This window comes from Dromaius novaehollandiae, chromosome Z, assembly GCF_036370855.1.
Source record: "Dromaius novaehollandiae isolate bDroNov1 chromosome Z, bDroNov1.hap1, whole genome shotgun sequence".
Taxonomy (NCBI): domain Eukaryota; kingdom Metazoa; phylum Chordata; class Aves; order Casuariiformes; family Dromaiidae; genus Dromaius; species Dromaius novaehollandiae.
In genome coordinates this window covers 61023139-61048525 of record NC_088132.1, presented here as the reverse complement: position 1 = coordinate 61048525, position 25387 = coordinate 61023139, and the positions used below count along the sequence as shown (strand labels likewise).

Genomic DNA, 25387 nt, shown 5'->3' with positions numbered 1-25387 from the left:
GCTCCGGCCGTGGGCACGGCGCATGCGCTACCCCCTCCGGGTCTGCGCCAGGCTCCGGCGACTCGCATCAGAGAACTACCGTTCCCATCATGCCGCGCGGCACGGACCCCCCCAAGCCCTGTGCTTCTCAAGGACTGCATATCCCAGCATGCACTGCGGCTGGGAGGCCGGTTTCCTCGGAAAACGCGCTGCGCACTTCTCCGTCCCACCCACGACATCGGCAGCCGCGGGCGGGGGGGCACGCGCAATGCATTCTGGGGACAGTAGTTCCGCCTCCGCCCTACTGGCGGCAGTTGGTGACGAGTTGCACCTTGGGACAGCCGTTTCCGGGTTCAGGAGTATTTGCGGCGCCTGGACTTTACATATGTATTTTGTCTCCGCCGGTCGTGAGTGTTTCGCCCGCGGAGGGATTTTGGCCTAGCTGCCCTGCTGTAGGCGGCTGACGGCTAGCGCTATGGACGTCAACCAGCCCAAGCAGGAGCACCTGCTGGCTCTGAAAGGTACCGAGAGCGCGGCCCGTCCCCCTCCCCCCCCCCGCCCCCCTCCGAGCTGCGCGGGCCGCGGCGGGGCGCCGGGGCGGAGGTGCCTCTCCCAGCGCCGCCTGCGGGAGCGGGCCCGGGCCGGGCGGGCGGCGCTGTCAGGCCGGCGGCTCGCTGCTGGCCCGGGGCGCGGGGCGGGGGGGCTCGGCCCGGGGCCAGCCGGGGGAGGGGGGCCTGCACCGTGGGCACAAGGGGCCTCGGGCGGAGTGGGGGGCGGTGAAGCTGTTCCCAGAGCGGTGTTTCCTCGCGCCCGGCAGGCCCCGGGCCTGGTCGGGCCCTTGAGGTTTTTCGGTTTATTTGCATTTCGCAAAAGCGTTTCGGCAGTTGCAGTGAAATCTTTTTTTAGGTTTTCTTTCCAGTTTAGAGAGCTTTTTGCCCTTTTAACCCTTTGCTCAATGGACAGCTGCTGGCTTTATTCGAGTGTCACGAAGGTGAAAATAAAAATGTAGGTGCCTGTCAGGTACCTTGAGGAATTTAGTGCAAAAATCAAGACAGCTCTGTAAAGAAGTTGATATTTCTACTGGCAGGTGTGTACCAATAAATTAGCAATCAAAGTACTGAAAAGCCTACTTTCACCTTACTTCAGTCAAAATATATATGTATTTATTTCTCCTTTTTTTACCAGTGCTTGTTTTGAAGATAATGTAGCTTGTTGTGTAAGAATAATAGTTACAGCTTCAATTACGCAAACATTCTAAATCAGTGAGAGTATTCAGTCTTCTAAAGCAGCGCACATGTGTAGATGACTTCAGAATTCATTTTTTGTTAATACACTAGTTTTATAGTGCTCCTGGAGAGAGTTTTTGTGCTGTCTGCCTCTTAGAGTAAAATCTGTTAATCATAATTCAAAGATAATAACAAGCATTTTTTCATATATGTGTGCACACACACACATAGATGCACTCAAAACCAAAAACCCAGAACATGAAACAGCATCAGGCACCACTACAATGAATATGATATATCATTGTTTTGCTGTTGTGAGGCATCAGTAGAACCCTTGGCCTTGTATTGAACTTAGTGCAGTGTCAAGGCTAGATTTTGCAAATAGAAGTGAAAGGCATCTGGATTTCTTTGCATTTTGTATATTTTAAGCAAAATTTTGATGGTATGATGATTAGGCAATACTGTTTTATTGTTTTAAACATTATTGTCCATTGCTGGTGCCTGGTGGGGAGCCTGGCAGGATTGCAGACTTGTTTAGAGGAAAAAAAAATGGAGAGCAAAAGAGTGCATGTGTTTTATGTTATGTTTTATAGTAGTGTTTGTTGGGGGGAACATAATATAATTTTCCCATGAAAGAAAATAATGTTGATATTTTTAAAATATGTGTTCTTAAGTTATTTGAAAAGAATGGTTACATGTATGACTCAAAAGCTTCAAGAGTGAAACTAAATATATAGTTCTGATGTAAAATAGAAAAAAAACCAGACACAGGTGCTGTTTGTCCATAGCGCTTTCCCTTTAACGTACGATTTTAAAGACAGTTTTACTTGTCAGTACTGTTTCAGGAAGGACTTTTTCATTGTAACACCAAATGTTTTATAGCTGCTTTCTATTCTCTTGGTTAGCCTGTGAAAAATAGTGTTTTCCTCTTTATTTTCTTTAAATAGATTTGATTGGCAAATCTGATATAATAGGTAGTGGTAATTCTGTGTCTTATTAATGATGGTAATATTTTAAATGAATTGTTTTACTTTCACTTCATACCTTGATATACGTGTTGGTAATATAGTGCCATATGTGTGCATAGTAATCTTTGGGAGAAGAGAATTGTGATTACCTTAGCATGGAAAATTTGAGATCTGAGACAACTGCTGAGTTGTCCTTAATTGCGAAAACAAATCACTTTAATATCCATCAGAAAGATATGACAAGAATAATGATGGGTTTTGGTGGATGACAAGGATGAGGTGGTGACAGTGAAAGGAACACTCTTGAGAGGGACAGCATCAAGCAAACTGTGTGCGTACAGGTAATGTTCTTTGTATTGAAGTTATGCTGGCAATGATGGGATACAGTCACTAATATTCAGCATGGGTAAAGTAGAAATGTTCTGATACGTATCTCTAGTTTATTTTTACAACATGCTGCTTTTTACAAAATATCCTAGCAATATGTTTCTTAATTTGGTAGTATCTTATTCTTTATAATACTTCTGCTTTAGGTCCTGTTTTCCACTGGTCTTTGCAGCACGAGGCAAGGAAATTCTTGTAAATAAGATGTGTTTCAGTCTAGATTTGAGAATCCTAATCAAGAGACTGTTCCTTTTACTAAGAATAACTGGATACCCGCAGTGCAAGCATGGAGGTGGTCTTGCATTATCGACCACACCAGACAGATCTAATAAAACTGCAAAAATTTGCAGAAGCAGCAGTGAAGGAGTTTCCCATTCGTCAGTTACCAAGATTTACACCCTGGTTTCCAAATGATTTATACAGACTTCCCCTCAAACCGAAAAGGCATCCACCAGTTATCTCTTGTGAGGAAGCCGAAGAATTGAAACAACTTTCTACAGCTTCAGAATGTATTGTAGGATCTCCTGATTATGACTGCACAAAAAATCTCCTCGAGTTTCAGTCTAACATGAGACGTGGGCAGACTTTAATCCAAGCTCAAACTGTTCACAGACCAGTTAACTTGGAGAATCAAGAAGAACCACCATCTAATGGAAAACAAAAATTGAAAAGGTCTTGGAGTGTCTCTCTCCCTAGTGCTAAGATCAAAGAAAAGATTCTTCCTTTGTCTCAAGAACTGCAGAATAATTTGGAAAGACTGAAGCTGCATGTATTTTATAGAGCAAAGTGGACAATCGAACAGTCTATTTGTAATAATCAGACTTTGGAGGACATCTGGATAAAATTGAATAGGCTCATCAAACGGAATGAATTGCCATCTTGCAATGCTACAATCCAAAGATCTGTGGGCCAGATATGGATTTTCTGTGATATATTATACTGTGAATATGTTAGAAATATTCTTAGGGAAAGGCTAAGCCTTACTGATAAAATGAATTTGCTTGTGCATAAATTTGGCATTATTTTTAGCTTATAATTTTAAGATAGAGTTCTGTAATAATATTGCTGTCTGAAGTACTAGAATTTTTTAAGCAGCTTAGAAAATACAGACTTTGGAACAACCAATGAATTAAAGAGCAGGAAACTATTTAATATTATTTTGCTACAGTTTTTCTTTATTTAACTTTATTTGTCTGGGAATCTTATGAGTGCTTCTATTAAGATTAGTATATTTCTGTCTGGTTTAGAACTGCATTTATGTAGCTTTTCTCTACATCAGATGTCTGGGGAAAAAAGTCTGTTGTCTAGACTGTTATGGCAAGCTGTGTTGGCTAATAAAAGTTATGCTTTCAGTCAAGCCAAGTACTTCCTTGCTGTGCTGTTTTGGTTCAAATTAGAAGGAGAAGGAAAAGATGTTTTGAAATGGGTTGTTATTATCAGTGTAAAGTGGATTTTTTGGTTTTTTGTTTGTTTTTTCCACCAAGATTGCTGAGATCTGAGTATTTCCTGGAAGTAGTTCTTTTATGAAGGAATTAAAATTAAATACATTAAATAAAAACTTCAAATACAAAAATTAAATAATACTTTCCATTCCATTCAAACACTGTCTTAATGATGTTATTAGTATTTTTGCAGAAATATTAATGAAAGTTTCAGTGGAAGTTGAATGCTCTAGAATAGTGGACATCTTTATTGTTTTCTATTTTATGACTTTTGTACTAATATATTTTCGGAGGCTGCTGGTCTTTGGTCTGTGACCTATGTTGGAGCCTCTAATTATACTGGGAAAGAGGAAAGCACTAACTTCCACCTGCAAGTCAGGAAATTAAGAATCAGGCTTCTGTCTGTAAGCCTCTGTTTGTTGTTGTTATAGAAGGCAATGGTCTCTGAGGATCTGAATGTGTATTTTGGTGAAGGGCTGAGTTCAGTATGACTTTTTGTCATCTGAAAGAAAGAACTGTTTCAAGGTCACGCTGTCCACGCTGACTACCATGTTTGGAAGGTCAGTGGAGCAAGTAAGCTGGTATCCATGTAACTGCATGGGTCTGTACTTCTCATAGGGGATCCTATTAACTCCTCTCCAGATAATTCTGGTGTAGCTGGAGATAAAGGTCTGTGGCATCTGCAAAGAAAAAGGAAAATAGCGAGTAAAGGGTAATCTCAGATTGTTAAATCGTCAGAAAGACTGTTTCATCGAATTGAAGTGCACATAAGTATAACCTCAGGAGATCCCCCTGTGTGAAAACTAAATAAGCCCCCCATAGGCTTTAACTAGCAATTTTATTTGTATGACATTCTTATGTTGGAATAACAATATTTTATTGTAGAGATTACCTACCACTTTGCAGTTTATAATTTATGATATTGCTCATGTTTGATTATTGGAGTGTGTTTCTAAACTTTGACTGAATGTTCAAGGAGTCTTATATTGATATTCAGGGTTTTTATTTGAGATTTAAGATTACCTGTTAGCAAAACTGAAGTGAAGCACTGGCTAGAGTAACTCAGGATCGTTACTAGTTTTAAAGCTGTATTAACAGATTATTTCACTGAAATTGTTTTTCTGATCTTAAAGATAAGTAGTAACAAAGTTACTTTTTACAGTTGGAATTTAAAAAGAAGTAATGGGGTAGAATGCAGCATGATCTGGATTTTGTTTTATTTAGTGTTGCATTTTGTGTCCATGTTCTTAAAAGCAAGATTTGTTAAACAAGGCTAGGCAGTCCTGCAAAGATACTCTATTTTCTAATATTAATTCAGTAGTGATAAAAAGATATTCTACATACTTAATTTATATGTTTTGACTTCATGCGGAGATGATTTTTATTGCTGTTTATTGCTTGTTATCCTTGTTTTAGGCATGTTATTAAACTTGAGCAGCAGCAGTTTCATTAGAAAGAGTTAGCAAGTACTAGTTTATGAGCTTACTGTAGAATTGAATACAATTAGGTAGCTGTCAGTACTGCAGTCCTATTCTGTTTGCTTAATGCACCCAGAGCAGAGGTAAACAAACATTTTGCCAAATACCAGCAGTGATCGGTGTCACCTTTCCCAGTGGTAGCTTTCAGTTTTCTGCCACTTTCAGTTGGCTTTTATGCTAATAATGGTACATGCACTGCTAGTTGGGAGCACCTCACTGTAGAGTAATAAGAAATGAACACCACATTTATTTTCTTTATAAAATTATTACAGTCTTGGGTAGCAGCAACGTACAGGCTAAATCACAGAACTTCATTTTGAAGTGTTCCGGAAATGCTTAGCTCATATGCATATATAATTGATTATCTTTCTTATTCAAATTTCAGTGTTAAATCTGATGCTGTATTTACTCTGTTTCTGTTTATTTGGGGGCTTTTTATTTACTTCATTGTTCTAAGCCTTCAGAGGTTGTGTTTTTCAATTTTTCTCCATTACAAAGACAATGTATTTGCTTTTACTTGAAAACTGAGATCGATTAGTGTCAATGCTAGCAAATTTGCATAGATCTTCTCTAGGGTAGTGTAAGTTATTGTGAACTACTACTGCCCGTTGCATCACACACAAATGTATCAAAACAATTGATTATTTTATGCTATTGGAAATGGCGAATGCTGGCGTGATACAAGATGCCACAAAAGTACAATAAAGATAAAAGTGCAGTACATGGTTCAGCACAAGGCTGTTGATTAACTTGTGTTCAAGAGAAATCCCAAGGTTTTTTTTACTTCATTTTCAGAAAATATATGTTTTTATATTTCAGAAGTTCAAAGGAAAGAATAAACAGTGGTTTTTACATATTCGGATCAACACCTAAGGTCACAAATGCTCAGCTTTTATTTGAGTGCTTTTTTCTGAAGGTATATGCAAGATTAGGAGCATTGGTTTACATGAATAGGAAGGAATTCTTTTAGGAAGCAACATTTCTTATGTGCAATATAAATAAAAATCATGTATTTTTGAGTATTGTGAGTTAAAATAGCCTTCTCAACTTCTACTTTCCTAGAACAGGGACTTCTTAATAGTGAGTAAAATCTCAATTTTATTCTGTCAGTATTGATAAAATAGTTTTTGTAAGTGGGCTGCCAAGTCTTTTGTTATTGCTTTGCTGGTTTAATTTTAAAATCATGACTAAAAGAAAAAACAGTTGTATAAATCTGGGATCCTAAACCTGTAACTCTCTCTTGCATATGTTCTGGGGATTAGGCGGTAAATGGAATGCCATGTATCGTGGAGTGCATGACTGACAGGGTCCGTATTGGTCATGAGCCTAGAAGAGTCCACAAAAAGATGAAACCAGTGTGTTTCTACAAAAGGCCATGAAACTGTTAACACTACCCTATAACAGATGAAGACCTTTAGCGTTTTAGATTGAAAGCAGTAAAAACTGGTGTGTCAAGGAAATAAAGCAGAAAGAGCAATGGCATCACCAGTGCTCTTGGATCTCACAGTAGCAGAGAAATTTTTTAGGTTGAAAATAATGGGATGATCCAAAGAGGTGTTACCCCCTTTCAAGCTGAGGTTTGGTCCTTCTCTCTCTCTCTCTCTCTCTCTCTCTCTCTCTCTCTCTCTCTCTCTCTCTCTCTCTCTCTGTCTCTGTCTCTGTCTCTGTCTTTCTCTCTCTCTCTCTCTCTTTTTTTTTAAAAAAAACTTTATTTTTGTGGAAGGGAGAGCAAGACACAATTATACTTAAAATAAAATCCAAAGATACTTGTTTCATTGACCTCTGGTTTATTTTCTGATTTCGCAGTGATGAGGCTAACCAAGCCTACTTTATTCACTAATATTCCGGTGACTTGTGAAGAGAGAGATTTGCCAGGTATGTCTTTTCTACTAACTGGTCGTTGTCTACATATTAGCAGATCTATGCCATCCAAGCATCTGTGACTTAGCTGCCACAAGAATCTTATGGTCTCCCATAGTTTGTAATCTGAAATGACAGTATATTATATGAAATAAATATTCTTTTGGTAATGGCTATAGGAAAGTACCAAGGTGCTCCTCTAAAACTCTTGACCTACAGCTTTGAAAACTTGGTTGGTATATTGTAAACATATGACATCAAAGTTCGAGTGATTACGACACAATATTCCTGTAGCATGTGGGCATGGTGGGGAGCGTATAGGTGGTTTAATGTGAATGGCAGCTGTAAGATAGACAAATGCATAAACAAAAGTTTGGAGTTAGTCATCTCTATCTGGAGAAAAATGGCCTTGATAGTTAGAACCAATGCATTAAAGCTTAGACTATGGAAAATGATTTTGCAAGAATCACTGCTATACACTTTATATTTGGTGTATAGAGAGCTGTTAAATCAGAAGTTCATGGGTTGTTCCTCAGTAATAGATGCAGTCTAGAAGTCAAGTGTAAGAAAGAGGCAAGGAATGAACCAAGGAAAGGGAATTCTGTTGCAATGCAAAGCAAGTAAGGAGAAAACTTAAGTAGGGCTGACTAATTCTGTTGTCTGTTGCGCTTCTTACAAGCAGAATTTCCCTTAAAGTTTAATGTTAATTTCAGCAACGCCTTTGGGATTGGGCTCTTCAGCATGTGTACAGAGTACTTTATTGGGTTCAGATGCCTGAAAGTAAATTATAGTTTATAAGCAGGCATATAGATCTCTAATTTATGCCTAGATACATTGATTGCAAAACAAATATGTCTAAAATACATTACATGTAATAAGTGCTTAAATGTTATGACTTACATGTAGACATGGTTCTAGACTTGGAAATATTTTGATTTTAACAATTTCATATTTCTACAGGTAATCTATTTAACCAGCTCATGAAAGATGATCCTTCTACTGTAAATGGAGCAGAAACTTTGATGCTAGGAGAAATGCTGACTTTGCCTCAGAATTTTGGGTAAGAACAACTTATTAGAACTGCAACATATAATATACAAGGTTTAGGATTCATTTAACAGTAATATGTTTATTACTTTTTTTATGAACATACATCATAGTAATACAGTGAAGTGCTCAGTGGTTTTTAGAAAAAAGAAGCTCGTGGCTTGATTTACAGCATGAAATAAAGATACAAACATACTGGATAATGTTCGTTGTCTGTAGCTTGACTGGGAATGTAATAGGAACTGAAAATTGAGAGAAATTTGCGGCTGTGGGTGAATTTTTACAGTGCTATAAACCACAATTCATACTAACAAGGCTTACTCCAGTTAGTCTAGTGGGTACTGAAAGCCATCTTCTTATTCTATTCAGAATCTTTTAGTAAAACTTTTTGATTTGTTGGTTCTTTTCTGAAATTGTTTCTCTTGAAAGTTTGAAGTATGGATGTGAAATTGCCAGTATACCTTAGGACTTGATCTGGCAATCTCTTAAGCTGTTCTCACATTTGACTCTTAGGAGGAGTTCTATTGGCTTGTGGATACTGGAAAAATAAAAAAGAGAAAAATGTTCTAAATCATTATATCTGATGCCATACCATAATCATAGCAAATGGGATTCCCGTAATAGAATCTCTTGCCTGTGATTTAAGCACTATGTCAACTAAGTGTGCTCTGAGCAGGGTTTACTGTGACTTCTATGTAGACCTCTTCTATGGCCTTTATAGGCTACCGCTATGTAGCGTTTTAAGAACTGGAACCAGTAATTGATATAGACAAGGCTGCTGAACAGTTTCAAAAATTGATAAAAAGAAATTGAACTTGAAGAGGTTTTAGTGGAATGTTCTGTGTTATTTTTGTTTAAAATAATTGTTCCTAAATAAACCTTTTTTTTTTTTCCCCAAACACAGAAATATATTTCTGGGAGAGACATTTTCCAGTTACATTAGTGTACATAATGATAGTAATCAAATTGTCAAGGACATATTGGTAAAGGTATGTGGAAATACATCTACTTTCTAGATTTATAAAAAATGTATAGAGTGTGTTTTCTGACAGTATCTGGTGCATTTAGCACTGATTCATAGAGTTTAGGAAATATCGGTCACATTTTTTTCTAATCCAGAAAATACCCCTGGAAACAAAAAGACATAAAAATAGAAGAGATTATAAAAATCTTTAAACTTTAAAATAAAAAGTTGTGATTGTATCAAAAAAATGGGTAGGCTGTAAAGCTTCTGTAGAGAATTGGTGTAGCAGAACTTCCCCAGCCAAAACAAATTGGAGTGTATTCTTTACTGGTTGCACTTTCAATGAGATCATCAAAGCAAGTCTCTGTAAAGCACATACTGATTTGTATTTTACTTGTGTTTCAAATGACTTCTTCACTGCATCATAGATTTTGCTTTTTTGTTGAAGAAATAATATGTTGAGAACAGAAATCTTACAAATGTTTCACACTGTTTACTCAAAAGTAAGTGAAGGTTTTGTGAGCTGCATGTTGAAGGACTGGACTCTTTATGTATATTTTTTAAAATTGTCTTTAGCTTTGTCAAGTTCCATGTCTAAGTTGTTGTACATGTGTAAAAGCATACAGAGTACAAAATCCTCAGTGAAATCTAGTACTTTTCAAAACAAGTTGTTTTTCTTTAGAGTGCTTTACGTAGCTGTGTTTATAACCAATGCTTTGTTTTTCTACTCCCAGGCTGATCTTCAGACAAGTTCTCAGCGCTTGAATCTTTCAGCTTCTAGTGCTGCAGTGGCAGAACTTAAACCTGACTGTTGTATTGATGATGTGATTCATCATGAAGTAAAGGAAATAGGAACACACATGTAATGTTTTTGAATCTTATAAGTTGCGTTTTTCTGTGAATTTTTTAAATCATTGCAGAGCTATAATCAAGCTTAAATGAAACTGCAGCACATGAATACTAAACTGTTTCTACTTTGATAGAGGCATGGAATCTAAAATAGTTCAAAAATTATTTAAAAATCTTTTTCTTTCAGCTTAGTTTGTGCAGTAAGTTACACTACACAGATGGGAGAGAAGATGTACTTCAGAAAGTTCTTCAAATTTCAGGTATTGTACAGAACATTTTGTGCTTGTAATAAGTGAGTAGGTCTGGAAAACTGGCATTTTTAAAACAGTGGATACTTCTAAAATGCTTTTACATTCTGTAAAAATGTATTTGACTTTGAAAGTTGAACCAGTGAAAGAAGTATTGCTTCAAACTTTACATGAACTGAGGATTTCTAATTACCATGCACTTTTCAGAAGTAGTAAATATTAATCTCTTCTCATTGATTGGAAAAGAAAAATCAATGCAAATTATTTTTTTTTGAAAAATAGTTTTATAGCAGCCAGCCTCTTTTTTTTTTTTTTTTTAAACAGAACAAGTATTATCCATTCTGATTTTGACACACTTAACCTTTAATATTTTGAAATTCTGGTTTTCTTTTAGTATAACTTTTTTTTTCATGGAACTTAATGGTTATGTTTGTTTTTTAAAGGAGACTAGGAAAACAAGTCTAATGGGTTGTATCTTACTAATAGCCATACGGGTGATTGATGGAGTTGAAAGCTTTTGTTCTACGACAAGGATTTCAAGACTTGATTAGAGTAACTGATGAAAGCAGGAAATTACCACTATCTGTAGACTAGTTCTAGCAGAAAAGAGTATGTTTTAGCCATGTATTTAGTGGATGTTTGTTTTCTAAGACACATGATGAGACTTGTGGACCCCTTTCCAGAGAAAGAAGGATTAGGGGACACATTTTACCGAATACATTTTGAGATACTCTTGTGGAGTTTCTGGCAGTACAGGAGCATTATGCCATTTAGACATGTCTTTTGCAAGTTACAGATTATTTCGTTTTACTCTTCTAGTCTTATATTCAATCTAGTTACTTTAAATTTAGACAAAAGTATTTTAGTCTTAAATTGCTCTGTGCCACAGACAAAGAATAGTAGAGTAATATTAGTGCTTGTGCTATTGAAATGGAAGGTACTGATTAAGCAGGATGTTTCCATGTGATCTTAGGAGATGATCCCTACCTATTTTTGTGTCATACTCTCCTCTAAAGTCTGCAATGTTTCTTCATCTTTACTGAAGCTGATTTTTCATTTCTTTGGGTTTTGTCTTATTCTCCTTGCAAAATAGCTTCTGTTGTTCTCAATTTCTCCATCTTTTGGCCACAGCTGTTTAGTATTCTGTCCCTTTGTTGCCTCCAGGCTCTCTTGGATTGCTCTGATGTACGCATCTGTAGGCTTCCAGTTCTTATCTTCTCTCCTTCCCTTGTTCTTTCCAGAGCCTTGTTCAAGCCTGTGGACTTGTCTCCTTTACTGCATTTGATGTGGGCATTTATGCAGACAAAGTTTTCAGAGGTCTGCATGCAGATTTTAATTTCTGTATGTTTTATAACTTAATCAAACAAACATTGGTACCTTTAATGGCAGGACTCAAAACAGCTAAGGCCATTTATCTGTCAAATTTCAAGCTCTTCCTTCAAAGAAGGAAGCACAAGAATGTCTCAAAATGAATATATATCCTTTAACACCATTATATGAGTATTCTTTGAAGTATTATTAGACAAATCCTTAGCTGAACAATTTTGGTTCCTATTTTTAAAAGTTTAACATGAGACATGGAGACTCAAGCTGGAAAATCTGAGAACAAAAAAACTCAACAGGGTCTTTATAATGGGAATTGATGGCTGCTCTAGTGATAGAGGTGCCACCAGATACTTTATAACAGAAAATGCTTTTTATGTTTGACAGATACTCATGTTTTGCCATTACGTTTTTCAGAGTCTTTTAAATTGCACTGGTGTTATAGTTTGTTTTCAAATAGCTCATTTTTCAACCATATATATAGTTTTATATTGGCCAATAGTGCCTTTTTGTTCCAAAACTACATAATTAACGCTGTTATGTCTGCATGGAGAAGGAGTGATACTGTGTAGGGTTTATTTGTGAACCTAACAATAATTATTTGATTTCTAATGGAATGCTATTTGAAATTTACTGGAATTAATTGAAAGACTCAATTTATCAGATCAAAGGAAAGAAGTTGAAATATCAGAATTTAGGGAAATTAATAAGGAACTGACTGAAAAAAAAATACTTTAAAAATATAAATAAATTCATGTTTTGATTTCCCCCCCCACCCTGACTAAGGAGAGTTATGATTATTTGAAAAATGTGAACATTGTGTCTATTACCATGAAAAAAACTCCATGAGGACTCCTTTTTAACTTTGATTTGTTCAGGCTAAAAATTTTGTTCACAACTCAGAACTTTGTGCTGCATCTTGATTGACCTCTTCTTACATGTAAACTGCAGAAAACTTTTCTTGTGTGAAGCAAGATATATGTCTTGAGCAAGACAATTTAAGTTTCCTTCCTGACAAGTATGATAGAAGATGACTTCTTTCAGTTACATCAATCTATATCCGTTTCACAATTGAATGTATTAACTATTTTGAGTTAACTGTAGTGGCGTTATGCACAAAATACAAAAGCTTGGATTGGGGCCAGACTCTTCTCAGTGGTGCACAGTGATGGGACAAGAGGCATCGGGCACACACAGAAACACAGCAAGTTCCATCTGAACAGAAGGAAAAACTTCTTTACTGTGAGAGTACCAGAGCACTGGAAGAGGTTGCCCAGAGAGGCTGTGGAGTCACCATCTTTGGAAACGTTCAAAAGCTGTCTGGACACAATCCTGGGCAACGTGCTCTAGGTGATCCTGCTTGAGCAGGGGGGTTGGACGAGATGATCTATACAGGTCCCTTCCAACCTCAACCATTCTGTGATTCTGAGCCAATACTTCATTATCGCCTTTTTATCAGAGAATTGTTCTCTCTTGCAGATTTTATGGGATTAAAATGTTCTGGTTTTTTTTCCTTAACAATTGTAATAACTGCATTTTTGAGAAGAAAGTCAATGCTAGTAATTGTTTGTCGCTTAAGCTAATAGTGTGAAACCGATACTTCATTATTTCATTTATTTTTAGAGAGCCCTCAAGCAAGCTGTTTGCTGCAAAATACTGAGGGACTTGTAAATATTTCATGGTTCTTGCTCCCTCTTCAAAGCAAGTGTAGATCACTTCAGGAAACTAGATGATGTACTGTTATTTTAAAGACATTGATCTAATAATCAGTGCACTAGATTTGTCTGCTTTCACAGGAGGAGAGTACTTGAGTGGAGGAGTAGTTATTATCGATATATGAAAACTATTCAGACAGTAGCAAGATAATCGTATGTGCAGATAAGAAGTAGCTAGCATATAGTATGAATTGTGTTGAGTTTTTAGGTGAGATGATTCTATCATGCCTTCCATTATGCATCTTTCCTGCTTAAGATCCTAAAGAAAAAAAAACACTATAGTAAATATCCTAGCACTTACAAACAAACTTTTTTTTTTTTATTCTAAAGATGACTGAGAAAGCAACCGTAAATCTGTCTTTTTTCATTCCATTCAGGTTCTAAAACCGCTAGATGTGAAGACTAAATTCTACAATGCTGAGGTAAGTGTGAGCTGTTTATATTTGAGCTTGTTTGGGTGTGTGTTTTTTGTTTGTTTGGAACTTATTACTTTGCATTAGATGATTGCTAGGTTAAATTCAAAGAGCTTCTTAAATACAAAGTTTCTTAGAAACATAATCTTCTCCAAAGGAAAAAAATTAGTTGGTGGGTTATGTATCATTTATTGGAGGGGGGGGAAAAAGTGGTATCGTTTATTTCCTTATACGTTTTAGACATCAGAAATCCATTTCACTGTCCTTTTTCATAAATGAACAGAGGGGAAGAGATGGTATCTAAGGCAAACATGTCAGAACCTTAATGCAATTGACTGAAAATTTTGTATATTTACTACTTTCCCATGAACTCAAATATTTGCAATTATAGCTTTGATTCTTAGGGTGATTGAAGAGTACTTGACGTAAGGTGGATTACTTACACTCAATGCAGATAATTTGCCACACTGTGGAAAATTTTATTTTTCTCTGATGTAGATGTGGTCCCTCTGTAAAGTAACTGAATGTCTAGGTTTGTGGCAGTGGCACATAGTGCTTCAAAATTAAATGACCTTATATATTCATTAAATATTTATATGGAGTTACTTAACCATCTGTCTTTGACTACTTAAAGGGATAGTTTTATTTGAAGGTGACACAGACAGTGGAAACTTAAAAATTCTGTATTGTTTGTATGAAGTTTAGACTGATACTTGTAAAATACTTTAAATGTTTTGTTACAAGCATTAATCTTACTTCACAGCCCCTGAAATATGGTTAACTATTACACTGCTTGCTAGCCATTTGTTTGGAAACTTTCATTAGCATGCTTAAGTAGTTTGGTTGGAATAATTCAGACAATAATTTGTGTTAAACTGAGTAGCAAATGCTTTTCTATCCTGTTTGTTCTTAAATAAGCAGGTATACGTGCTATGAAATTGCATGCAGAAAAGCAGAAAGTCTCAAAATCTTTTTTATTGTTCTGATTATTTAGCTTCATCAGTCACAGGTGTAGTGTTCCCCATGCAAGATTATGACCACTGAAGTGCAAAACATGTATTTCTTTCCCTTCCTGACAGTATATATAGAGAAAAGAGGTAGAGGGAAGAAATAACATGATAATTCCTGGTCTACAAATAAGGATCTAAGGCACCAAGATCTGTCTTGTCCAGAGTTGTGTGGGAGGTTCTCCATGAAGATTTTTCCTCTCCTGCAAATGAATAGCATGTAAATTACAAGACATTTAATATATAGCATGTAATCTATTTAGATGGAGGAAAAATCAAGGCTTAGGGCATGACTCCTAATACCATAGTATCCACATAATAAAAATGTTTTTTAAAGATTGTGGATGATATTAACTGAGGGGTTTTCATTTGCCTAGCAAATTGGTATATTACCATTATGATTTTATTTCTGAAAGTATAAATAATGCTGCTATATGTCTTGACTGCAAGAGTCAAACAAAAAGTGATAAGTCCTTGATTAGGTGCTGTATGTGATATTACTTTGCTGTCAGAAGCACTGAGACCTTCGTTCTATATGTTAAGAAAGAATGTTATCCTGGGGGGGTAAGGGAGCAACAAAAAATTGTATATATCAGTTATTGGTTAACTAGAAGTTTTGAAAGATTGACTAACCAGTTAAGCTCTTCCCATTAATGTTACAGATGTGATACTATCTGTCCATAAAGTCTGTCACTAAAACTGTGAATTACTATTTCTAGCAGAAAATTATTTCATTTTTGCTAAGACAAGGAAGTAATGCTGAACCTTAATCTTCTGGCTTGTTGCTCATATTGCAATACCATCCAAATCAAGTTGATCGCTGAAATTTATGCAACAAATGCATGCCCTGTCACCCTAAGCTCCTGCAATCCTGTGATTGAGTTACCTGCCACAGTCTATGAGAAGTCTCTCATGGACTTCAGTGGGCCTTGGAAAGGCTCGGTCGAGGTTCTGTTTCTGCAAACATGCATAGGGAGACAAACATGCAGATGGTTAAGAAAATAGTTTGTGATTACAGTTAGTCTTTTTGAGGGATCTGTTTGACAAAGAGTTTTTCCTACTATGTTAGGCCAAATTTTGTCATAAGCTGCAGTATTGTAGCTTTGATAGGATGTATTATTTTTATTTTTAGGCCTTATATATGGATAATTCAAATTGTCTGTAAAATGACAAGGACTGTTTTTCCATTTCATATACAACCCATTGCATGGATTTAAACGGAGGACAAACTTTGAACTTGCTCAGAAACTAACTGCTTTTTTTGATCAGTTTATTCTACCGTACCTTATCTGTACCTTGTGTGCCTTAGGCTCTGTTTTGGATTGGTTCCACAGCAGTTAGTAAAACCTGAAGCAAAGCTTCAGGTAAACGTGAAACCATGTAACAATACTAGCTGTATCTTATTAGAAATGTAGTTGTCATCTTTGTTTGCATCCATTTTTATTTACATTTCTGTCTTACTAATGCTATCTTGTTTAGATGGTGCAAAAAATGCAGAAATGCATTTTGTTTGAAAGTTAGCCTCCTTTTTCTTTAACATTTAACTCTAATTTCTCTAATGTGTTCTTTTTTATTTTCCCATTAGAGTGACCTCAGTTCTGTGGTAATTTTTATTTATTTTTTATAAATATGTATGCTTTTTTAATTGTCTATCCGTGCTTATTGTTGACATTATTTTAAAAGCATAATGGAAAAGCAATGTTTGTTCTGCATATCATGAACTGATGTTTTCTCATCCATCTTTTATATGTGCAGCTAACCATTTAAATGGTTAACTCTTTCTTTAATACCCATTGTTGAAACTAAAAGTTGATTATTTCAAACTGGTATTTGTGTGGGCCATTCTATAAAAAAAACTCACCAAAATTTTACTAGATAGACATTTTATTTTTAACTGGGCAAGGGGATTTTACAAGTTATTATTTGAAAACTGAGTTAATCTTTTTCTAAATTGTCTTTTTTTGAAACGCTGAAATGTAGGTTTAACTACAAGACTGCTCGTGTAAGCTGTGGCAGGACTTTTCATATTTACTTGGTGGAGACATTGGGTTTGAGGAGAGAGCAGCAGTTGTTTTCTATCTTCCTTTTGCTAGCTGAAACTGCTTTCAAACTTCTAACTGCATGTAACAACTGATGAGTTAGTATGATACTTTTGCAGTCTGATTTGCTTTAAGTTAAGGTGTGCATTATATTAAAATGAACTGCATTCTTGTAAAGTACTGAATCATGTTATTAAAATAATTTGGGAATAATATTAAACTAACTTGCTTTTTCATTATGCTGCTTGTTTTCTCTTTCCCCTTTCAAATTAGCTCTTCCTAAATTTCTGCTATTGGTTGCTGCATTAAAAACAACTAAAATGTGGGTAAATGGAGATTTTAAGCAATGGATTTATGGGATATAAACAGTATCAATTTAAGTGACAGCCAGATAATCATTGTAGTGATTACACCACAACACCACACATGCTGTTTTATTTAGGAGAGCTGTGTTTTAGTTGGGTATTTCCAACTCCTTCTGCAAATACAAGGTCTTTCCGAAACCCATTGACTTGCAAAGTTTCCATCAGCGTATATATGCTATTGTCTAGTTAGTGTGTGACATGTTGCAAAGGCACAATGAATAGTTCCAGTGCCATTTGGTATTTCTGCCTCTAATGCAGGGCCTTTAGAGAGTAAAACACTTCAGAATATTTTGTCCCACTTTGTTATTTGTAATTGCATTTGCATAATGAAGTCACTTATTTACGCCGATTAAAAGGAAACCGTAAGCTTCCTTCCACCCTCGCCATAAAATACATTCTTTGGATTTATCCTGATGAAGTACCTAAACTGGTTCATACTAATTTATTGGTAACTCTCTTGCAGGTGCAGATTTGGTACTTAAATCATTCTTTTTTAAGTTGGTACTTTTTTGTTTTTCTTTTCTATTTCCCCAGGGGCTTGTATCTCTAGTAGACTGAGCCTTCAATAATTACTCCTCCCTGAGATTTTAGAGATAATTCCACAGAAACAAGGAGACAAAAACACCTCTAGTTTCATTTTTTTAGCTTGTAAAGTTTAAACACTCCGTAGCTTTCCTTCATGTACTAGAATTGGTCCTTATATACCATCTTCAGGCATTAGTTTCATTTAACAGATATATCTTACAGGATATCTTGAATGTAGAGCATCAATTAAATGGGTGGATGCATACAGTGTTGGTAACCATTGGCATGATGCAGCTAGCAAGAGAGGAGGCTGATTTGCTTTTTAGCCAGTACATCGATGTTTCAGAATAATAATAGAATCTCAGAGCATGTACCTGAACTATTATACTTAAGTTCAACAAACACGTACCTTTATTTTATTTTTTCCATAGCTTGATGCACTAGTAACTTGGCATGGCATGTCATTAATGTGCACTGCAATTCTTTACCCTTTATTCTATTATGATTTGGGTTTGTTTTCTTAACAATTTGGATAAAACTTGAGTTGCTATTGAAGTGATGAAAGTCTTGGGAAGTGGTAATCTAAAGCTATATAAAGCAGTAGCTAGAACATAGCAAAATTATCCCACATCCATTGTTTTGCAAGATATCTGTTGACTAACACTTTTGCTCCTATTAATTATTGTTGGGATTAAGGGTTTTTTTCCTGCATTAATTACTGTAATTTGATTTGCAGGCATGAACTAAACACACGTTTTATTTATTTTTTTTAATAGAACAATCTAGTCTTTTTAATAATACTAATTGTATTTTCATGAAACTGCATTTCTGTTTTTTCAGACAGATGAAGTGTTTCTGGAAGCTCAGATTCAGAATATCACCACCTCTCCAATGTTTATGGAGAAGGTTTCTTTAGAGCCATCTATTATGTACAACGTTGCAGAACTGAACACAGTTGACACGGCAGGGGAAAGGTATGTTCAAATTCAGGGAGTAGTTGATATTTGACTTTGAAACTCTTTGTATTATGATTTCATGAGATATAAGGATCAAAATTAGTGAGTTGTCTGTAACTGTAGGATTGCACTTCTCTTTGCTTGATAGAAAGATCAAATTCCTGTTGATGTATTCAGCTGGAAAAGTTGTTACCATTTTCTTTTTATAGAAATTTCTATTAAAACTTTGTCTAAAGTCTATTTAGTAGAGAAATCCTCAGCTTAATCCTCAAGTAATTGATAACATGGATGTATTGAAAACATACTACTTTTATAAAATTTAGCCCACGCCTGTTTCTGACTTGTTCGTTTATACCTATTTGTCCTTACAGGACCCATCTGACTTGTCCATACTTCCTTCTAAGAGCCTCTTGCCAATTTTCAGTTGTTCTAATTAAGACCCAGCAAGCCAGCAGTCAGGGTGGATCAGTGAAGTGCCCTTACAGGATCTTAGAATATAAAAATTTGTCACACAGTGAAATAAATTAAGAGATTCTCTGAGATTTACTGGGGAGGAACCAAACAGCATTTTGCATAGCAGAAGTATTTAGAGAGATTTAGAATGAGTTGGTATTGTATATTGAGAATTAATAAATGCAATGTATAAGATGCCTTTTGGCACTGGTGATCAAATTCCACTAGGTGATCGCTGCCACAGTGTGGAATCTAAGCCACTGAAAAGGCCTTATCAAGGCTGGCGAGAATGGTGAAGAGGAGATTAAAGAATAATGTGGTGGAAAAAAGCCCCAAACTAAGGGTTGCTGAAGATACTGGGTGAACGGTTACTCTTGAAGGCAAAAACTTTGTAGCTGTGCTTTGAATTGCAAATAAATCAGTATCTAAATATACTATTCTAAATTATATTTTCTTTACTTTTTTCAGAGCTGTATGCAGACCTTGACTAATGAGATTAAATTGTCTTCTCAAAATTACCAGCACTGTTTTCCAAATGCTAAGATGTTAGATAATAAACTATAATTCAGCAAAGCTGATTTTTACTTCAGTTCTTTCTACTTCAGTTGGGTCAGCTGTCTTGCTGTGATCTAAACATGCTCCTTTACAGGCATTACAGTTCAAGTATTCTACGTAAATTCTAGAGTTGTTTTCTGTTGTGAAAGCACAGAAATATAAAATGTGTTTTATTGTGAATAAAATATCACAAATGTAGTAAAACTGTAGAGGGATGGGGAGAGAGGTTGGATTCTTTTTAAGTCCTCTTAAAAATAACTTTAAATCAAGGCACTTTTTTTTTTTTTTTAAGAGCGTCTACTTTTGGCTCAAGGACTTATTTACAGCCTATGGACACACGTCAATATTTATACTGCCTAAAGCCAAAGCAGGAATTTGCAGAGAAAGCTGGAGTAATAAAAGGTGTAACAGTGATTGGGAAACTAGACATTGTATGGAAAACAAATCTGGGTGAACGAGGAAGGTTGCAAACTAGCCAGCTGCAAAGAATGGTAAGTCTTTAACTTAGACATCCATTTAAGTTAGTCTCTGTTTTAAGGTAACTAAATGAACAATTGAATAATGACTTGGAGGAGAAGTCCAGGCTGCTTACTTTCTGGATCTTATCTCGAGTTCACATGCCTTTATACTTTGTGCAAATTTGAGGAAGTTATTTAATACAGATACTGAGTACACACTTGCTGTGTGAAATGTGACAAAACAGTATTCTGACAGAGTGTAGCTGAACAAAAAGATTCTTATCCCTTTTGATGGTGTGAATGGCAACATTTTGGGGGGCTTTCTTGAGGATTTATTTTTCTGGCACATAACATGCCTTTTTCTTTTTTCACAGCTCTGAACGACATTACTTAATAGATTGTACGCATGAGTGCCAGAGTCAAGAAATCCATGTAACAAAATACATTGGTTAGAGTAAAATTAACTTGTTCAATGTCATCTGGGAGCAAACTAAAGAGCACTGACAAAAGAGCTTCTTTAAGTATGCCAGCTGTTGACACAGAACTCTGCTCCCTAATTCATACATACTTATATGAGCTTCTTTGAATAACAATATTTATGTATAGTACAATACGATTTATCTTTCAGATCCACAGTTTTCAGTTCAATCTATTCTCTTCTGGTTGGTTTATAAATTGTTCATAGATTGTAAGTTGTAACTGTTGTCTGGGTCGCTTAAGTCACCTGCCCAACCTGTCTACTTTCATGCCTAAACTTGACTCACACCATCTTTTGAGTTGATGATGATGGAAGAGAGGAAAGAAGTAAAAACTGTTTTGATGATTGCATGTTAGTTTACAAAACTTGCAATCAGGTCCTCTCTCGCGCACGCTCTCTCTGCTCATTCTTGCTCTCTTTCTCTCACTCACTCTCCTCCCTCCAGATCATCTAATAAATTGAGCAATTCTGTAGGGAAATCAATCACATGAAGTTGGAACCAGGCAAGGAAATTTTGGATCATGGAGATTCACAGCTAAGTCACTAAAATTTCTTTGTTTTTAATTTAGATGGCAGGCATCTCTTTATAACCACATCAGATGAGAAATTGGCCTTTTTTTAAATTCAAGTACTTCTGTTACTTAAAACTTCTGGTACTTAAAACTCATTTCCAACTGACCTTTTCTATCATCCCTCTTAAGACAGATTTTCTCTCCCTAAGTCAGTATTCTCTCATTCTGAATCCCTTCTTGTTGAACCTTTGAGAATTGTACTTGAAATCCAGTGGTGATTAGTAAACTTCACATTCCAGTATTAGTTTTATTTACTCACCCATCATTGCTGCGTGCTAGTGATTAACTGAGAGCTATGAGATATATTTTGTACTTTGAGCAACACCTACCTTTGAAAAAGCAGCATAGAATTGTTCTTTTCCTTTGAAATGCAATGCAGCTCCCTCTTCTGATATTTTAAGTGCTATCCCATTATTTCATTTCTAGTCTCTTTTCACCTACCATGATTTTTTTTCTAATCCACTTACTAGTTCTATGACCGGTTTCCCTCAGTAGGCCCAGAATTTTACGTATACTATGCCTCTACATCACCATTTGGGTTCAGATCAGGAATGCACTTTTGAAACAAAAAATTGGATCATCTCTACTTACCATGCTTTGGTTTGCTTTGTGGAGCGGTCTTGGAATTCACAAACGACTTTCTTTCTGGATGACATTAAACTAGATGGTCTTATGTCCACAGCATGCTGAGGGTGCTCCCCCCGTGAATGGGCATTAAGCTTAGGACTAGACTACAGCTAGTCCAAAGTAAAAACCCCAGAACACACATGGAACGGATGGCAGGTCATGAGCATCAACTGTTTTGCTGTACAGATTGCCTCCTGCATTACTTGTTAATGTAGATGTAGTCTAAGTGAATTAGGGAGGATAAACTATCACCAGTGCATGGCATTCCATTTTGTCAAAATTTCCTTGACTTTGCCACGTTTACCTTGTAACAATTTTTTGCTGAATGCAGCTGTAGGAGAGGTGGTGATCTCATCCCTCTAACAGCTTCTCCTAGAACAGCTGGCTTTGTGCCCTGTTATACTACTGAGGCTGTCCTTCCTCATTGTTGCTCCATTATAAGGCTTTCCCCTAGCCATCTATTCTTCCACTGTGTCTCATTGTTAAGGCCAACAGAGATGTACTGTTCTAGTATATCTCGTCTTTCTCATCTGTATTTTCTCATCTGCTCTGATCTTGATTTTGCCAATTGCTGCTAAATTATTCTATAAAATACTGCTTTTATTGTATTTTTTCTTAATCTCTCTCAATGTAGAAGTATAAGGCAAGATACCTCTTGTTTAGAGAACTGGATATTAGTTTTTCCAGTAGATTCCTTCCTGTCATCTAATACAGCTGAAAATATTTGTCCTTTTCCAGTGCTGAATAGTTAGACATCTTTTTTGCAAGTCTCTAAAGTTATGTTGCTCTGCTGGTGTGAAATCCCTCTTCTAATCAGTTTGACATCCCTCTAGTGTCCAAGTTAAGATTGCCTTGCAATGAAGTGTGTATAAGTGAAAACTGTTTCCAACTTGTCAGTCACTGGCTTTGTGCTTCCTTAGGGGAAACCTTTTTAAGCAGGTTGTAAATGTAACTTTTCCTACAGCACCCTTCCATCAACAGAATTTCAGTATATCCCACAATTAAGCCTTGTCAGGCAGGCAGATTTTCCCTGTTTTTTTCCTTCTGATCTATCATTTGTGGATATTGAAAATGTAAAGCTTTTTATCTGCAGTTTACTGGCTTGAATCAGTGTGAGTAGTAACTAGAGCTTTTTATCATAGGTTTGTTAGTAAACCATATGAAATGTGTTTGGCTCTTGACACAAGTTGATAGTTGACAAGTGTTCATATCATGCACCATTTTAACAGGTGGCAATTAACAACTATTTAGGCAGAGGCTTGGAGGATGGAAATGGCAAGGAGAATGAACAATTATTTCTTAGGAACAGTGCCGTTCCTAAGAATGTGGAACAATGGTGGACTAATGCAGGAAAATTGTTATCCATGTACTATCTTTAATAGACAGCTCTTAGAATGAAATTTGATCTTTCCAGGCACCATTTGTGGGTATGCAAACTTTTAAGAACTTGGACTATCTGGAAAACTTAGTAAGAAAGAGCATATTGTTCCCCACACAGATTATCTTTGCCTAATGAACTGTTGAACCTATCAAGATGATGATATTCAGTAGTGGATGGAGCACTGCTGTGATCTGAGTACAGATCAAAAGCGTGAAGAGTCAATCTTCTTTCTTCAAATTCCTCTTATACTAGGGTTGTTGCAATAAACAAAAACTTCAGTAGTAAAAACTTCCAACTTTGTTGGCCAGCATTTGAGAAGTATGCATTCTTGTACCTTCTCAGGCTCCTGGTTATGGCGATGTAAGGCTTTCTCTGGAGACAATACCAGACACTGTAAATTTGGAAGAACCTTTTGACATTACATGTAAAATAACAAATTGCAGGTAATGATGTCAGGTGACTCTTGTGCTTTTTTCCTGAGCAGGTAAGTTGTGGCTATTTTGTTTAATTTTTCAATGCTTTCTCCTGAAACAACTCAAACCTGCTGTTTACTATGAGTTGTAGCAACATCAACCTGATGATTTTTGGAGTAAATCTTTTTAGAACTTACGGAGAAAAATGATATCTTTTGGAGTAAAGTGATTTTTAAAAGTTCTTCCCTCATTCTCTGCCAATACCGTTTGGCTTAGGAAACCACAAAAATACGTAGTTGGAAGTTCATAGAATTGGCTGCAGTATCACGTAAGATGCACCCTACACTTAAATCACAAATCATCTTAATTCTTAAACAAAATTAGTGGCTATATATCTGTTTTAAATTCCAACTAACTTTGTAAGAATAAATGATGCCATTTTTATCTATTCTGACCTTACTGCTAATTCTGCAGCACTGCTAGAATACCTGCTAAACATTGTCTAGGTAGCCTTTTGTAACATCTTTATCTGTATTTTGAGCTACAATAGTCCTTTATAAAAGGATTGTAGAGTGAAATTTAAGTAATGTAATTATAAATAGTATTTGAAGCCAGGGACTAAAGGTAGAGTATTTGGTATACCTTTGCTTCTTGTGAAACTCTTGTAGCCTATCCAAAATATGAGCAGTATTATGCTAACCAGTGTAGTTAAATCCATGACGAGAACACTCATGTATTGGATGAAACTGTGTCCAACTGAATTACTGTATATCACAATAATTTTTATTTGCCTTCTTTCACTTACAAATTAATTATAAATGCTTGATTAACAATAACTTGAGTAATAATCAAGCTGTTTTATGTCTGCAGTCCTTGAATGCTTAACCCTCCTCCTCCCCCCTCCCCCCCCCCCGGTTTATTACTGTTTTTCCAATTTCCTCTAGCAGTGAAAGGACTATGGATCTGGTTTTAGAGATGTGCAATACTAACTCCATCCACTGGTGTGGAGTTTCAGGAAGGCAGCTTGGAAAGCTACACCCAAGTTCATCCCTCCATCTTGCACTTACGTTATTGTCTTCAGTGCAGGGACTGCAAGTAAGTCTTCATAACACAGCTTTGTTATAGAATACCCATTTTATAAACTTAGTAATTCCTTTTAATAATGACTTTTATAAACATATGATGTTTCCTTTCTAGAGTGTCTCTGGCTTAAGACTTACAGACACATTTTTGAAGAGAACATACGAGTATGATGACATTGCACAAGTCTGTGTAATTTCTTCAGAAGTCAAAAAAGAAAGCTGAAGAAAAAAGTTCTATAAATACTTCTGCTGGCCTTTTTTGGACCAACCCGCTATGGTTTTGCAGCCGAACCATATTAAAACACGTAAAAACAAAGCCCTGATATAACCATAAACATAAGCATGTTTATTTAATTTCTCTGAGTATTTTTGGAATGTTTTAAAATCTTTTAAAAAGATGTTTACATTTTATCTATTGAAAATAAAGCCTTTGAAAAAAGAGCAGCTCTGGTAAGTTATATTGCATTAATGTCACCTTGGAGGCAGAAAGATATTCACATGCAATTTCTCTGAGATAGTAGTACTTTGTGTTACTTTTGTTAGTCATTTTAAATATTTTTAAATTACTCAAACATTTAAA

General features: G+C 36.1%; 2 protein-coding genes and 1 long non-coding RNA gene across 9 annotated transcripts in view; 1 reads left to right on the top strand and 2 right to left on the bottom strand.

Moving 5' to 3' along the window:
* The first annotated feature begins 228 nt into the window (after positions 1 to 228).
* On the top strand, positions 229 to 25248 carry LOC135323477 (trafficking protein particle complex subunit 13-like). Of its 4 annotated transcripts, none has more exons than XM_064501592.1 (13): positions 229 to 500; positions 7284 to 7352; positions 8298 to 8397; positions 9289 to 9373; positions 10083 to 10210; positions 10385 to 10457; positions 13861 to 13905; positions 16489 to 16506; positions 18673 to 18806; positions 20089 to 20287; positions 23655 to 23755; positions 24670 to 24820; positions 24923 to 25248. In XM_064501592.1, the coding sequence occupies exons 1-13, from the start codon at positions 455 to 457 to the stop codon at positions 25028 to 25030; spliced, it is 1257 nt and encodes a 418-aa protein (XP_064357662.1). In that variant the 5' UTR covers positions 229 to 454; the 3' UTR covers positions 25031 to 25248. The 4 variants fall into 4 exon arrangements, with proteins under 4 accessions (XP_064357662.1, XP_064357664.1, XP_064357663.1 ...); XM_064501593.1 differs by having other exon boundaries at positions 230 to 500; positions 24673 to 24820; XM_064501594.1 differs by lacking the exon at positions 16489 to 16506.
* Positions 4060 to 25387, bottom strand: part of LOC112987085 (small glutamine rich tetratricopeptide repeat co-chaperone beta) — a 47050-nt gene continuing 25722 nt past the window's right edge. For all 4 annotated transcript variants that reach the window (XM_064501597.1, XM_064501601.1, XM_064501596.1 and 1 more), the window contains exon 11: positions 4060 to 4679. In XM_064501597.1, coding sequence (XP_064357667.1) covers positions 4544 to 4679 — 136 coding nt within the window. In that variant the 3' untranslated portion in view covers positions 4060 to 4543. The remainder of the gene's footprint in view (positions 4680 to 25387) is intronic.
* On the bottom strand, positions 14857 to 16016 carry LOC135324734 (uncharacterized). The gene is made up of 2 exons (XR_010386017.1): positions 15790 to 16016; positions 14857 to 15106 (listed from the first exon to the last, which is right to left on the bottom strand). It is a non-coding gene; the product is annotated as an uncharacterized LOC135324734 (long non-coding RNA).

Excerpts from the sequence above, each read along its gene's own strand:
- LOC135323477 (XM_064501592.1), top strand. The coding sequence starts at position 455 with ATGGACGTCAACCAGCCCAAGCAGGAGCACCTGCTGGCTCTGAAAG. Across the intron at positions 18,807-20,088 it reads GTTGACACGGCAGGGGAAAG|AGCGTCTACTTTTGGCTCAA; the intron begins GTATGTTCAAAT and ends TTTTTTTTTAAG. Across the intron at positions 24,821-24,922 it reads CTTCAGTGCAGGGACTGCAA|AGTGTCTCTGGCTTAAGACT; the intron begins GTAAGTCTTCAT and ends TTTCCTTTCTAG.